Consider the following 16,542-nt stretch of genomic DNA (forward strand, 5'->3'; position numbering starts at 1 on the left):
TATATATATAATATAGAATTTTTTTTTTTTTTCAACATGACTCCACATATACAGTTAATTGATCTTAACTTGCAATGGACCCATAATATTCTTTTAATGTGAAATGCCTTTAAAAAGTATCGTAATAAAGTACCCTGACAAGACTAGTCTTTATAACTGTATAGTGAAGCTTTCTTGGTGAGAGCAACATAATTTAAGACATCTCATATCAGCTTCCCATATAGGTAATATATTTAGACTGCTCTAATGGAGCACAAAATGTCAGTATGCATATCTCATGTAAAATGTGAAGTAATGCTTCACTCTGAGACACACCTGGCAAAATTTAAATAACTTCCCGCTGTTGAATATAACCTCAAGCTTCAAAAAATTTGAAATTCTGCCATGGCTTTGTGTGATGCAAGAGGATTGCAGAAGGGATACAATATCACACCGTACAGTGACTGGCCACTGTATAAATATTAATCCAGCTGTTTTTCTCAAGTCCAGCAGAGCCCGAACACGATCCGAATGCTTCCATTCACACCTGCACAAAGTGAGGGTGATGGGATCAGCTTGTGAGAGCCGGTTAGGTGTGAGATGTGTGAAGCCACAGGTACAGAGGAGGATGGCACTGAGATTGCAGCAGACGTTTCTCCAGAGAGCTCTCGGGCTGCTTATAAGCCTGGCCACTAAAGAGATTAAAATGCCAAGAGTCGTGTGTTGTGATGGTCAGAGCCGCTATATATTTACTGACGTACAAAATGACCAATATCATGACTCAACTTACTGTGTCAGGTGTGACTACACAGGTTAAAAAACTATAATTCCCTGTCCACACCTTTAAAGCGTGAATCTTTCAGCCTGCCAGTTTAAGCAAGCGCTCTGCCCCTAAAATTCCTTCTGTCAGCTTGCTTTGGATCCATTTGATAAAAGGAAAGATGCAACCTCAGTGTGATTTTGGACTCCGCCCAAGGAAAATCCACAGAGTGCAGTGGAATTCACTTCCAAGGTTTACTTTTTATGTTTAGGTGCTCAGCCTTAGCTGATGCTCTCCTCTCACAAGCCCACACGATCTATGAGGGATACATTGAAGATTATTATGTAACAGCTCTAGATCTTCAGAGGGTTTTAAGCAGAAACTGTAAGCTGACCCAACTCAGTCCCTCCAACCATATGAGCAATTGTATTCATTGATCTAATCGCCTTATTTTGTGTTTCATCTCTCAGACTGGTGTGTCACACAGAGGAAAAGTCTGCTTGATTCATGTTGAAATTCAGTTTATTTTATCAGATTTCTCACTCCATTAGGTAATACAAGTTTTTGTCTGATATTTAGAGTCACCCAATAATTTTAGTTACCTCTACCACAGATTAGTCTGACCAGAAACAAATTTGATGGACACAACTCCTCTCAAGTTGAGAAGACAGTACTGTACACAGCATATAGTTAGACAATTAATATAACAAAATTAAATATATAGGGACAAGAAAATAATATAAAAGAAATAGCATGCAACTGTAAGGCTGATTTTTGCTATTTGTATGTTCATTAAAGTCTTGTGGACAGGGGAATGTTTATTGTATTTTTATTACTGTCATCTTATTTCTTATGATTAATACTGTTACTGATATTTTTCTTTTCTTTTCTTTTCTTTTTTCTTTTCTTTCTTTTCATGCTTTTTGGGTGTGTTGAGCCTTTAGCAATATTTCAGCAAGACTTTTCACTAAAGCTTTTAGGGGGAAAAAATGTGGCATTTATATTTAAAAAAATGTAAATACAGTAAAAAAGGTAATATTTTGAAATATTAAAATATTAAATATTAAATTTAATATATTTTAAAATGTCATTTATTCCTGTGATGGCAAAGCTGAATTTTCAGCAGTCATTACTGCAGTCTTCAGTGTCATGTGATTCTTCAGAAATAATTCTAATATGCTGATTTCTCAAGAAACATTTCTTATTATCATCAGTGTTGAAATCAGTTGTGCTGTTTCATATTTTTGTGGAAACCATGGCAAATTTTCAGGATTCTATCAGAATAGAAAGTTAAAAAGAAAAGCTTTTACTTAGAATAGAAATATTTCTGTAACATTAAAAATGTTTTTAATGTTACATTTGATCAAATTAAGGCATCCTTGCTGTGACGTACAACACTGATTCATGTCCTCAGTCCCCATAACACACACACACACACACACACACACACACACACACTGGTTTTTGTGGGGACTCTCCATAGGCGTAATGGTTTTTAAACTGTACAAACCGTATTTTTTATCTCCCTACACCTAAACCTACCCCTTACAAAAATCATTCTGCTATTTCAGATTATCAATTCACTCCATTCTGTGTGATTTATAAGCTTGTTTCCTCATGGGGACCAAAAAATGTCCCCACAAGGTCAAAATTTACTGGTATTACTATACTTGTGGGGACATTTGGTCCCCATAACGTGATGAATACCAGGTACACACACACACACACACACACACTGAGTTGCTTTTAAGGAACTCAGATCCTTAGATCCTTCAGGACTTACACCACACACACAAAGTACAGAATCAGTCTTTGCTGTCTCTGCACCTTTTGTTCATACCACTGAAACTGATATGGAATTCATTCACCATGTCAGCAAGAGTTCCTTGTCCTACATCTAATGGCAACAATGTTCCATATGAATGTTGATTGTGGCGACAATGGCTCATCGAGTACACTGATGTGATGCAACGCCCCATACAGAGGACAACTAATGTGGCAGAACTTATGTGGCTTGTGTCTGAACATGTTACCGCAGCTGTATTTCACCCTGCACAGTCACGCGCACCTTAAGACCGACTCCCCATGCGCAGATTAACCTGATTATGGCTATTCTACGTCCGTGATAATCCTGTATGGTGGGTTAGGAGGATATAACCGCTCTGGGATGATAAACAGAGCTGCAGTCGTTCGACAGCAGGAGCCCATTCGCAGACAATAGGGTGGTGATTGGTGCTGCTCAGCATTAGCAGTGAGAAAGCCCTTGAGTATGACATGCACTAAGAAGAGCTGAAAAAAACTGACAGTGTATATTAAAGTCAATATTCATTCTCACCGAGGGTTAATGAAGGGCCGTTCGCCTTTTTTTCAATAGCGATCCAATCAAAGTGACTTTGCAGAGGGTCTTTTTCTCTACAATGTCATTCGCACTGCAGATAGAAGGTAAGATTTAGAAGGAGAAATAAATGGCATCACAGTTGAGAGGCTACTGTTTCTCACTTATGCATTTTATCCAACAAAATTAAGAAATAGTAACATCACGTTGTTATGCATCCAGTCTGCTGCTGCCTGCCCATTCTTAAATATTGTCATCCACCAGCTTTGAGGGTGATTAAACTCTAAGGGTTTTTGAATTCTTGTAGGAGGCTTCAGTCTGGCCGGCTAATCCATCAGATCAGCCTAGATGAGTCGTGTGGATTTGTGCCCTAATCAGAATGATTGATGCCGCAGTGATCAAGGATGCAGGTCAATCTCTTTCCAAACTTCATTTACACAAAATGTTCCAGCCTCCGGTACGGCATTCAAACGCCTGGCTACAAGCACAGTTTACCAAATATCTTGCGCCCTTGAGATGTTGTTCCTGTGGATGAAGATGCAGAAGTCAGCAGAACGCCCACTGGATCATTACAATTTTGGCATTTGATTATGGTACTACTCATTAGCACATGATTTCTAAAGTGTAGAAACCACCCTATATGCACAAATTCAACCATATTATTGGCACATCAATACATATATATATAAATAAATATTCTACATTTAAATCTGGAACATTAACTTGCAAAATGCTTTCTGTATTCTAACAAATCTGCACAGTGACAGAAATCCAGAAAGAGATTAAAAATTTTAAAAATATTTCTGCAATCATAGAAAACACATAATAAAGCTGCGTTTTCACGATTAATTTATATCATCAATGATATTAGTATACTGTTCAAAAGTTTGGCTGAGTACAATTATTTAGTAAGAACGCATTGAAGATTTATTTTTCAAATAAATGCCGTACTTTTGAACTTGAATGGTTTCCACTAAAATAGTTTTCAACTGTGATATAAAAAAAAAAATGTTTCTTCAGCACCAAATCAGCAAATTAGAATGATTTCTAAAGGATCATGTGACACTGAAGACTGAAAATAGTGGCTGCTGAAAATTCAGGTTTGCATATAAATTAAATTTTAAAATAAATTAAAATAGCTATTTCAAATACTGATAATATTTCACAATATTACTGTTTTTACTGCACCTAATAAATATAGTCTTGGTGAGTGTATAAGACACTTCTTGAAAGTATATTAATAGAAATTTTTGCTGAGCACAAATTTTTGCACTATAATATTTTTAAAAATTATATGATTAAAATCAGTAAATTAGTAAACATCACTGTCTACATTAGAACTCATTGATCACTCCTAAGTTGGAGCGTTCGTATATGACATCATTGCTTGTGGGTGGAGCCTCAGTTCAGCGATCGCAGGTAGAAGTCTCTTCACCAACTGTGGATCGGTTTTAAACAGTCTGTGTTTTAATTCCAGGCAACATAATCAATAGGAGCTCAGAGTCTGCATAGGACGTGAAGTGGTATGACAATGTTCACATTCTCTTGTGGCTTGCCGACAATATTCATCACAAAAGAATGGTCCATTTTGTGGTATGGCACTTCACTTTTTTAACATCTCTTTTGAAGATGCAAGAAGATGTATCGTATAATGACATGCTTTTGATATGAAGTGGCAGCATTTAACAGAAGGAAAGCGAAGAGATCTGGCTGAAGAATGATGACAGAGTATCAAAGCAGATAGAGCACTTAAGACTCAACTCTAACTGAGAGCCTCTTACAGCTCTCATCAGATGAGCCATGATCTAGATATGACATTCCCGCCTGCTGCCCCTCATAAAAGTTTTCTGCCAGCCAACACAAAACTCTGCAACTGTGACACACAGCTTGGCGGCCTATCTCCAAAGATAATTGAAAGAGTTTACGAGGCTCGAAAACTAGTCTTGCTCTGGCGGTGTAGAGAACTCATTTTCTGAGTGGCAATTTACAGTTGATTTGCGGACACTTAAGAAAGGCATAGAGGGTCTGTCTTATCCTAAAGTTGTGCAGCCTGAGGCCTGTCTGTCCTAATCTACAGATTGAGGTTCTGATAGCTCTATGTGTGTCTGATTGCTCTCGGTTTCCCTGGGGGAACTGCCCTCCCCCAAGCTACGTCCTCCTGCTCTTGATTGGCTAGTTTTTTTCCTCCGTCGCTGTTCAAGCACCCTATTTTGATCATAACAATTGACTGAAAAGAAAAAAAAATAGAAGGCAACCACAAGGCAAAAACCGGTAGCTGTTCTTTTTTTCTTCAAGTAAACCTGAGAAATTGAAGTGTGTGTTAATGATCTGCTATTTTTAAAGCAAATGCAAGAATTTGAACTTCTCCCAGCTCTGTGCTATACTGTGTTCTTGTGAGATGTGAAATGTGCAAATGTAGCTGTAGCCTTAATAACAGGCACTGAGAGCAGCTCTGGGACTGTTTTGGTTAGATTCACACTATCAAATATATTTAATGTAAAAATAAATAAATAAAAACAGTCAATAACTTTAAAACATTTCCAGAGATGTGATATCTTATTAATTCATCAAAAGGACGCAAATGTGTGCAGCTGCACATTGAAAAACAAATAATTCTGTCAATAACAGCATATTGTCTCAGCTTTAGAGTGATGAAAAAATGTGAATATATATACATACATATATAAAACGCTATTGAATATGAGAAAGATCTACTTTTCAGGAGCGAATACTCCAGTCTTCACTGCCATAATATCCTCCAGAAATCTTTCCAATATGCAATATATATTGTTTTATGTTAGAAAACATGAAAAGGCCAACCGCTGTGAATGATCTACAGAGTTTAGCAGCTCTGAATGGAGTCAAGGTGCACCAGTCAATCACATAACAAATTCTGCAGAATGCTGACCTGTATATAGGAAAGTGGCACAAAAGGCACCATTACAGGCACGTCTGAAGATTGTCAAAATGCATAATAGAGACTCCATTGCAAAGTGTAAAAAGATTTCATGGTTAGATCACACCAAGATAGAGCTTGCCAGCCAAAATTCAAAGCCATGCATGTGGTGCTAATATAACACTGCCCACACCTCCAAAAAGCCCCATACCTTCAGAGAAGTGTGCTGGTGGCGGTGCAACACGCTGTGAGACTGATTTTTATCAGCAGGACTGGGCATCTTGTTAAAATAAAGAGAACAATAGATGGTGTAAAATGCAGAAAAATACAGATACGTATTTCATCCTGCTAAAATTCATGAGAGTGTTTTTCGGCAGGACAAAAATTAACATTGGAGTGGCTAAAGAACAAAAAAATTAAATGTTGAAATGGGCCAGTCAAACCCTGATCTCACTCCAATTGAGAATCTGTCACGCTACTTGAAAATTGCAGAGCACAAGCATCATCCAACCAATTTGAACAAGCAAATCTGGCCGTAAGAAAGGCTGAAATAGCATTTGAACTGTGCGCACAGCTGTCAACTGCTGCAAAAGTATTTTTTAAATGTGCTTTTTATAAAATATTGTAGCGTCTGGACCAATCAGACACACCATTTTTCATTTGATTTAACAAATCAATTATTCATTAGATTAACAAACATTCACAGACCCCTCACCCAATAAACATACTGGGTGCCAGGCCCCCCCTGGTCCCCATGGCAACCACGACACCTCTGCTAGACCAGATCCATTTACGACCTAATGGCATGTTGAAAATTACACCTCTCACTACAATTTCCATAGGAAAGACACAGTGCACAGTAGAAATGGACTCTTCTCTAATTAATCCATGAATTGACAGACAGTTGACCCGGAGAGGTCAAGTAAATATCTACAGCGGATCTAAATATTTATAATGAATTATAACTAGTTATGATTAATTATTCATATTTCCCCATGAGCTGATTCGCTACAATATTAAATAGCAAAGTTCCTTCAAAGTTGTTTTTTTTCACAATAAACAATGTTGTAATTTATACTGCATATACTGAAGACAAAGCACTGTATATATAGACAGAAAGCGAGCAAGAGGAAGAGCAACACAAAGAAGAGGTTTTTATGTATGTGTATATATGACTGTTTTGACAGAATCAACACTTCAAAGAGGAGCATCACAGTCATCCCAAGGTCAGTTCAAAGCAAATAAAAGGCACACACGGCAGTGTGAAGATATGTGCATGCGACTACAGCATACTACATTAAACATACACAAGCCACAGAGTCAACACTCAACCCAGGGTTTAGCTTTAGAAGACAAACCCCCGCGAATGTCAATAGATGACTTGAAAACAGCAGTCTGCACCAGATAGCTCTGCATTTGCGGCGCTAGATGTGCCTGATTGTGAATACAGATCTAAGACGTGCTCTTTAAAATTATCGATCAGAACGCCATTAGAAGAGCCCTTAAAGGCTTTGCTTTGCATATCTCTCTTATTATTTTGTTATTATAACCTCGTTTTAAAAATAATATTAGGTGGTATTCAATCTCATCCTGAATCCCGGATGGTTTCATAACATTTGCGAATTCTTTGTTAGCCTTTTGCTTGGTTTAAAACAGCCATTGCTTGCATAATTATCCTGGCTGTTTTAATGAGTTTTCCACTGGCTTGAAGCGGTAATTGGATTTTTCTTGGAGCAATCTTGTTAAATGCATAAAATCGTATATTTAATTTAGAGAGGAAATCGATGGCGAAGTGAGTGTCGTTGGCAGCGCTCGTGCTGTTGTGGACATACAACGAGCGCCGCTGAGGAGGAGGAGGCAATATATTAACACGCACACTAACATCTCGTTACTGTAATGAAAGCTGTAAATCCAAAGCGTGAGCTTTATAAGTGTTTCATGGGAACCGTATAAGCAAGAATCGGGTATTCTGTTGTGTTAGGGAGACTTTATTAATGTTGTTAATTTTCTAAATGGACCGCAATTTTTCACGGAAAGCCTGAAGCCGTCATATTTTAGTCAAACAAGAACGGACATTTCCAATCAAGATTGCTGAGCTCTGTCTCTGACATTTATGTCTGTCAAACTGATTTAAAATCTGTGAGGGCAGTGAAAGCGCGGGCCCGAGTCTCCGATACCTGTACATGACTTTCTTCCAAAAAAAAAAAATGCTGTAGGCTACATATTCTGACAGTATGCAGACACTGCTATGGTTCATGGCTGCCATAGCTAAAGCCCATAGAGTGCAGCAGTCAGGTTCTAGAAGTAAAAATCCCATTTATTTTATCAATAGGGGAATTGATTTTGAAAGTTAACTTGTAAATCATTAACAACAGACCTACTGTGAGCTACAAGATGGTTAATCGATGGTATAGTCTCTTGTTGAAACCATCAGTCCACATTATTTCAACTTATTTTTTAAATAGTCATATTCAACAGAGAAATTCCTGGTGAAATACTACATTACCCAAGAAATCTCCATTAATCAGACAACTGCAAAAAAGAAATAACACCATAAGAACACACCCACAAGCACTGCAAATGATGCAGTGTAAATGATGTTCCCCACACTCTTAAAATACATGCTTATTTTACAATAAACATAAAATATATTGTTTCTATATATGATCAGCATGTTCAGTAGTTTTATTTATCCATTGTTTTTAATTTGATTTTGTCATTCACAGCGTTTATTGGGGTTGTAATATTTCCTTCCCTCATCAAAACCACCATTAAGGACAGACTTGTCTTTTTGTTCAATTTCAAATACTTTTTTTTTTTTTTTTTTTGCTTCAAATCAAAGTTTGCAATGTTGTGATTAACTTTGTAGCTGTTTTTAGTTCATGTCCTATAACTCTTAAACACTTTTTTTTTTAAATCCCTATGGGAAATCCCTCACTCAAACCCCTAAAATCCCTCACTCAAACTTCCCGTTTCATATGAAAAACATCACTGTGCTCGTCAAAGCAATTTAATGGTGCCATTTCAAAACTACTTGTTAAATCATGCTAATCAACTGAGGAGAAAGTAAGGACTACTTCTGTGGTGTTAAACTAATTTTATAAGTCATATTAATTCCAAGTAATCAGCCACTGGACTGGAGTTATCATTATCACACTTTTAAATCACTCAGCAACTGAGCAGCTGAAATGACCTCGTGCTGTACTCTCATTGAAACAATATGAATTATTTTATAAAAAATTATACATACAAATGGAAGAGGTTTCCTTTACAAACATGAGCATGTCCCTCTGTACACCGTCTTTGAGAAGAAGCTGTTGAGTATCAGGGCATTGATTGTCTGCCACAATAAAGATAAGCCTTCTCCTCTGTTCCGACAGGACAGACCACTTAGACATCCAGGCATTCACTCTCAGCCTGACACTGAGTTGACATTACTTAATGAAAAAAAATATATGAAGCCATTAAGAAAAGACATAACTCAATGTGAAGTAAATAAAAAAGAAACAGGACAGGATAAGCACGCTTTCTATTCAGAGCTGTTCTTATAATTATTCTGAATAAATTATGAATGTCTGCTTGAGATCTCGAAACAGCGAATTAATGATTTTTCTTTTTAGTATGTTTTATTAAGCTCCATTGCGTTCACCAGCCACTTGTAACAAGCCCAACATTCCTCTCATGTGCCTTATGAGATCATTTCCAAATAATGACCATAATCCCAAATTCAAACAGCGATCAGTTCGGAAAAGTAAACAGAATCAAACTCATGAAAAGAAAAAGGCGACATTGATTTTCAGTCCCTTTGATATATGTGTTATAGAGTCTCATGTCTGTAAAGAGAACAATGATGGGGTGACCCTATCCTCCTTTGTTTGCATTATCTGCTCGCTGCAGTGACTTGCTTAATTAAAACTGTATTTATTATTACTTAGTGCCAAGTCAAACGAGATTTCAATTGCCCTTTTAGTTTTCATTTAGCGAGCCAGTTAACAAATAATTGCATTTGCTTTCTGATAGCAGCTTCCCTCTAATGATCACAGACAGTATTCTCAGTCTTTATTACCCTTAGTCAGATAATCTAACAAAATGACAAGTTATCGCTTGCATTGAAAGCCAAATCCATTATTGACGGCATACAATGATCACTTTATAATCATCCGGACTGGACAAAAGACAATATATCCTATTGAATTCAAATAAAATTTATATCTCTGGCTTTGACAGGCACAACAACAGTTGATACTGAGCATGTGAACAAAGTGACAAATTGAAAGCGTGTATTGTTTGGACACTGAGATTCAATCTCCAAATGCTTATGCCATCTGAAAAACAGTTTACAGTATCTATCCGAATGCCAGAATTTGTTGGGGAAGAAACAAAAATGGAACATGTTTCATGACTCAGACAAGATCACAGCTATCTCACACTGCGATCGCGGAGGCCAGGCTGCAACAGGCATTCGTGGAAAAACTGCCATCTTAACAAGTCAAGCTGTGTTAGAGTCCGACAGCGAGACTAGGCTCAGTTTGAACGCACTCGTTGGAGGGATCTAACTAGCCTGGGCGAGACAATTTATAGGCTAAGCTTCGTGTCCGACCGTGTCGTCGCACACCCAGTCTTCCTGCTCTTAGACGTGCGATCGTATTTCTGGATGTATGCTTGCGTTCACTAACTGAATCATCAATCTCCTCTGAGGCTAATTTAGCCGAGGCCTTTTAAATGCTCTGACAAGCCTTGTGTCATTCATCAAACTCAAGGCTCCGTTGGCTCTCTCGTCTAGCCTTGATTACACATCATGTCTGTGTGCAAACCACCCTGTTCCACAAACAAAAGCAGCCAATTTAGCAGTGAGATCTCCACATCAAAATATGCACCACCGTCTGGCTGTCCGAATGAATGAATGAATGAATGAATGAATGAACGCAGTCATGAGGAAATGGCCACACCGTGTGCTGCAATTTGTGTACTTTATTACAAAAATCTGTACAAAATGTCTTCCCAGCTTTAGGACTGAGCATGTGTTACTGTCATTTCATATAGTTACAATTCGAAATCATGAAAATAACCTGTCGGAGAACAGCTAAACATTGAATATACTGTAGTAGTAGTAAGGTCTGTGTTGTCCGTATGTTATACACCATTTCACACGTCGCCAGATATTATTTAGGATAATGTCTTTACATTCTTTTTTCCCTTCAGTTTGCGACTCATATCGACAACAGGCCTGCTTTAAAACAAACAGCTCTCACAAGATATTCAGCAAGAACCACTGCGGAAAAAAAACTGTACACGAGACAGCATAGAGCACTACAAAAACATTTCGGCGCTTTGAGTTTCTCCACTGAGACTGAGGTTTTCGAGAAAGGAATAGGCTTAATACAAAAGACTCCCCTTCAAACGCTCGCTGTCATAAGGGTTCTCTCTACAAACTTACAAAATAACATCTCAAAATAACTCAGGTTGACAGCCTCAACTGAAAGGCAAGTACTATACATTTTCAATGATTAAATCCACTCCGGCCTGTCCTGCTCGATACATCAAAGTCTATTCGCTACAAGTTTGACTTGTATTTTGGTCGGCGTAACTGCAGGATACTTCAGAGGTTGTGATAGCGATGCGTCTTGAGCCAAATTTTGGCGTGGAACTAAGGCCTGATAACAGACGTGAAGCTATGGGTAAAGGATATTTTACAAAGCTACAGTTGCGGTTCCTTGCTAGGCAATGCGTTTGGAAAGGATAGCGGTTGTTGAATTCATATTGATTTTTTTCGAAGAACCTATGAGTCATAGAAACATCTGATAGAACAGAAACATTGATCTTTCGAGCATCGCTGCTGTATGGCTAGCTGGATGGCACTGTTCTCATTTATAACCATGGGGAGAGCACTTCAAATGTCTCTTCGAAACAATTGGTATTCCTGGACCAGCTCACATGGACCTGCGGTCCACTGTCCATTATTCTCTTGGGCCTGAAGATTACTCTTTGGGAGCTTGCAACCACACCCCGAGTCCAGTCTTGACATCTAACTGCAATTTAAATAGAAGTGCTTCCGACTCGAATCCCCACCGTCAATTGGCTATCAAAACTGCTGCTCTCTGCAGATATAACTCCCCACTCCGTACTGAATGTTCCCCTTTTTTGCTCCCCTCTTCTGTCAAGCATCGATGAGTCAGTGGTATTCTCTTGATCATTGTTCATTTCCATTATGCCCTTGATTGAGCAGACCTTGGCAGGAATTTTAATCCCGGCTAGGAGGAGAATATATTGCTGCTGTCGCCGTGGCCGTACAGGTCGGCTAGCTTCCTGAAGCGAGGTCCCCAGTCGCTCAGATAGTCATAGTTCTGCTCTGAGTCTGAGCTCAGGGAGTCTAGGGAGCTGAGGGATTCGGCCACTGAGCCGCTGCCCTCGAAAGCGTATGTCTGCAGGGAGTCGTAGGGAGGTGCAGAAGGATCGACGTCGGCGTCCTTCAGGCGGTCCCATATAAACTCCCGGAAGATCCCGTTGTCTGGGGTGATTTTGTAAGGTGGAGGGCGGGAGCAATAAAGGGTGGGCACCTCCGGGGTGACGTCTCGGCGGGCTTTGCTGTCTCTCACTACATTGAGGTTTCGCAAGGCCACCATGTCAAAGGCCTCTGTGTCTTCCTCGCCTCCACCTTCGTCGTCGTAGCGCACAATGTTCTCCCGCACGTCCCGGTCTTCGTCCAAGATCAGAGGCTCCTTCTTCCTCCTCCTCATTGTCACAATCAGCAGCACCAGCACTGCAAAGACAAAAGAATCACATGCTGTTAGTAAGCAAACCAGAGCTATCATCAGTGACACGACATATTAGCATTACAATACTGTTCAAATGTTTTTCGTTTAAAGAAATTAATACTTGTATTAAGCAAGGATACATTAAATTTGTCAAAAGTGATAAAGTCATTTATAATGTTAGAAAAGATTTGTATTTCAAATAAAAATGCTGTTCCTTCAAACTTTCTGTTCATCAAACTCTCTTGGAAATAAATATCATGATTTCCACAAGAATATTAACCAGTGCAGCAGTTTTCAACACTGATAATAATAAGAAATGTTTCTTGAACACTAAATCAGCATATTACTATGATTTCTGCTGAAAAACTATATGCAAAATTTACATATGTTCATATACATATATTTTATGTCAGAAATATATCTTATTATATATTAATATATCAACATTGAAAACAGCTAATTTAACTTGTAATAATATTTCATAATGCAGCCTTTCTGAGAAGAAAGCAGACCCCAAACATTTGAACGGCAATGTACATATTACATTACATATGCATAGCCTACTATTTACTGTATACTCTTTTTTATAATAGTATATATAGTAAAATAGTGTGTGTGTGTGTGTGTACCTGTTTTTCTATTCTGGTGGGGACTTAAACCTGAATACACACAGACTCATGGGGACTCGTGTCACGTTGGGGACCTAAATTGAGGTCCCCACGGGTAAACAAGCTAATAAATCACACAGGATGGATTTTTTTGAAAATCTAAAAATTCAGAAAGTCTCCTGTGAGGGGTAGGTTTAGGTGTAGGGTTGGTGTAGGGCAGTGGTCACCAACCCGTCGATCGCGATTGACTGGTATATCATCTGGTATATTTATCACTGTCCCAGTAGATCCCGAAAATAACATTTCTGGGGCTATATTAATGTATCACTGAAGGGAACTGTCTTGAGAAAAGTTTCGATGGCAATGGCATTTTCTTCTCCGTATAAAGCGCGGCTCTGCTTTGTTTACAGAGGTAACCAAGGAGACGCTATTGCGGTCGGTACATAAGCAGTGTTGCCAAGTCCGCGGTTTTCCCGCGGAATTGGGCTAACGTTACTTTAACACTGTTGCCGCGGTTTGTTGTTCATGTCCGCGGGTTGAAGCGACCCCAATAACGTGATATTTAGCCCCTGGAATGCGAATTTTACTGGAAGATCCCCGCCGAAAAACGTGTATTTCACCTCGACCCCCTCGAAACGCAATTGGACTAGTTTTATTGCGAAAACCTGACAACCCTGTTCATAAGCGCCACCTCCTGTCAGAGAGTGCGTCTCATTCAGACCTGCTGTTGTTTCGCGCAGATGTTTTATGTAGCAAATCTGGTGTAGGGCAATAGAAAATACGGTCTGTACAGTAGAAAAACCATTACGCCTATGGAGAGTCCCCAAAAGGATAGCAAACCAGACGTGTGTGTGTGTGTGTGTGTGTACCGTTATATTATATAATTTATAATAACATAGTCTTATGTAATATAATAACACGCATATGGTTTATTGCCTATAGTACAATTACTAATAGTATAAATAGTTTGTTTTTATTATTACTATTATATAAATTGATATAGTTACAAACTGTAACAGTCTTATTTTTTTTTAAAGTTGTAAATAAAACAAAGATTGTTTTATTGGTATTTCCAAATAGTACTTTACGAGAAAATATTATTTCAGTTTTGCTTCAAAATTTCATGTTTTATTCATATGTTACTTGCCTATTTATTTTACTCTTTATTTATTTATTTATTTATTTTTATTTTTAATAATAGAGATAGTAAGAGTGGATACTGGATGGATAAACTGGTATGTGGAATTACAAATCAGATTTGAACTTGTGTCACTGAGAAAAAAAAAGAAAGAAAGAATTCAAGGCCACTTCTCTGACAGTGCATTTGTTCCTAGTTCTGTTGGTTTCCACCAGACTATTGGGGTGAAAATAGCTGCACAGTGCTGTTTACACCTCGTGCAAATAGTCATTACGATTAAACAATGTGCTAACAATACAAACAAAAAACCCTTTTATATGTGAGTAGAGTGTTTAATAAATTGCTTCATTACAGATTCATGCCCTTTCCACCGTAAACAACAATTCTATGAAATATCAGACACCAGGTAAGATTTAAAGGCACCAAAGCTTTAAAACACACACACACACACACACACACACAACCACACACCTTTCAAACAGTCCATTTACCCTCCATTCAAGATAAGCAAAGACATAAAAGGTGTAGAATCAGATAGCACTCGACCATGACTGTATCTCAACAATATTTATGACACCGAACCAAAATATTACTTTCTCATTGTTTTACACTCTATAGAACGATCGTGCCTCAAGGCCTGCCACTTTAAGCTACAACATGAGAGATAAGCTGAATTATCTCTACAGTTCAATTAGGGCAGATCTGGTACATTAGTTTTATCAATAAGTTCATCGGATTGGGTTGTAGTGATTTTAATAATGCTGCTGACAAATCTCGAGCAGGAGGTGTTTCATCATGGGAGGTGCTCCTGGGAGCGGGAGGTGTTAAAGGAGTTACAGTCTGATCTAATCTCATCCTGCATGTTTGTTTACAACGGTTATTAACTGTACAGACCCTTATCCGCGCACAAAACACATGCACGGCTGGGAATTAAACGCACGCTAGCACTTTTGTCTTCTCAGTTTTAGCTCTGTCATGTGTGAACATAAGCAAACAGACAGAGATGAACACATAGATGCACGGAGAGCGAGATTTAGAGAAGGATGTGCGCTGTAAATATGGGGCTTTAATGACCACTTGCTTCCTTCCCGCTCATACACAAGCTGCTTATTCGGAAAAGGCCAGCATTAAATCCTTTTAATGAGTGCGGCATATGCCTACTGTACGTGTAAAATAAGACTGGATTATATCTCAGTCAGAAAATATCACCCTGCCCTGAAAGCACAGACCCCGTATACAAGCACATCAAAACTATCAACAAGAGGCAAGGCTGCACCGCCGCACAAAAGACGTGTGTCTCGGCGATTCAAACCGGGGATCAAATAATGCAAAGAAAAAGATGGCGTGAAAGAGATGGAGAAATTCTATTAATACAGAAAAAAGAAAAGGGGAAGCACATAGTGAGAAATGACTAACATAACAAGACACATGCACAAAAAAAGTGAAATAAATAAATTTTTTGTAGTGTGTGGAATGCAAAAACCAATCCTCCGTGTTGCCGCTCTCAGACCCATGAATGCGAGGGATCTTACAGTACAGACACAACACAGTCCTCCCACGGGAGTCTATATCTCTCTCTCTCAATGTAGATAGCACATACAGTATGTGTATTTGGCTGCCAATACCGAGCTCGAGGGGGAGGGAAGGGAGCAGATAAAGTAGGGAGAGAGAAAGAGGAGGTGTAAGTGGGAGCAGGCTGAAGTGAGAGCGAGAAAGATAGAGTGGAGGGAAAAGGGAGGCAAACGTCTAATGATCCATCCTTCAGGCCTGCCGCAGCGAGTGTGAAATATGGTGCCAAAGTCTCATACTTCATCCTCAGGCCTAGTGTCGTTCTGCAGGGGCAGACAAGCTGGGCGAGTGGGCTGGCGAGGCAGCGGCTGCACGTGTGCAGTCATAATCACAGTACACACATACACACACACACACACACACACACACACAGGGGATGATATAAACAAAAGCAAAGCCAATATCGACCTTAAATTCAAGAGCAACAGTCTTACCAGGAGGAAACAAAGAAAACGCTATAAAACTAAAGATAAAGAAACAGAACAATGAAAAATCTGTCATG

At 38.8% G+C, this 16,542-nt stretch overlaps 1 protein-coding gene across 1 annotated transcript in view; it reads right to left on the minus strand.

The window, feature by feature from the left end:
• Positions 1 to 11,951: 11,951 nt before the first annotated feature.
• The window catches only part of LOC107729377 (cadherin-7-like), a 55,098-nt gene continuing 50,507 nt past the window's right edge, over positions 11,952 to 16,542 (minus strand). The window contains exon 11 of the mRNA XM_016539857.1: positions 11,952 to 12,730. Coding sequence (XP_016395343.1) covers positions 12,222 to 12,730 — 509 coding nt within the window. The 3' untranslated portion in view covers positions 11,952 to 12,221. The remainder of the gene's footprint in view (positions 12,731 to 16,542) is intronic.

The sequence above is a fragment of the Sinocyclocheilus rhinocerous genome, unplaced genomic scaffold (genome assembly GCF_001515625.1).
Source record: "Sinocyclocheilus rhinocerous isolate Xijiao unplaced genomic scaffold, SAMN03320098_v1.1 scaffold1785, whole genome shotgun sequence".
In the NCBI taxonomy this organism is placed as follows: Eukaryota; Metazoa; Chordata; class Actinopteri; order Cypriniformes; family Cyprinidae; genus Sinocyclocheilus; species Sinocyclocheilus rhinocerous.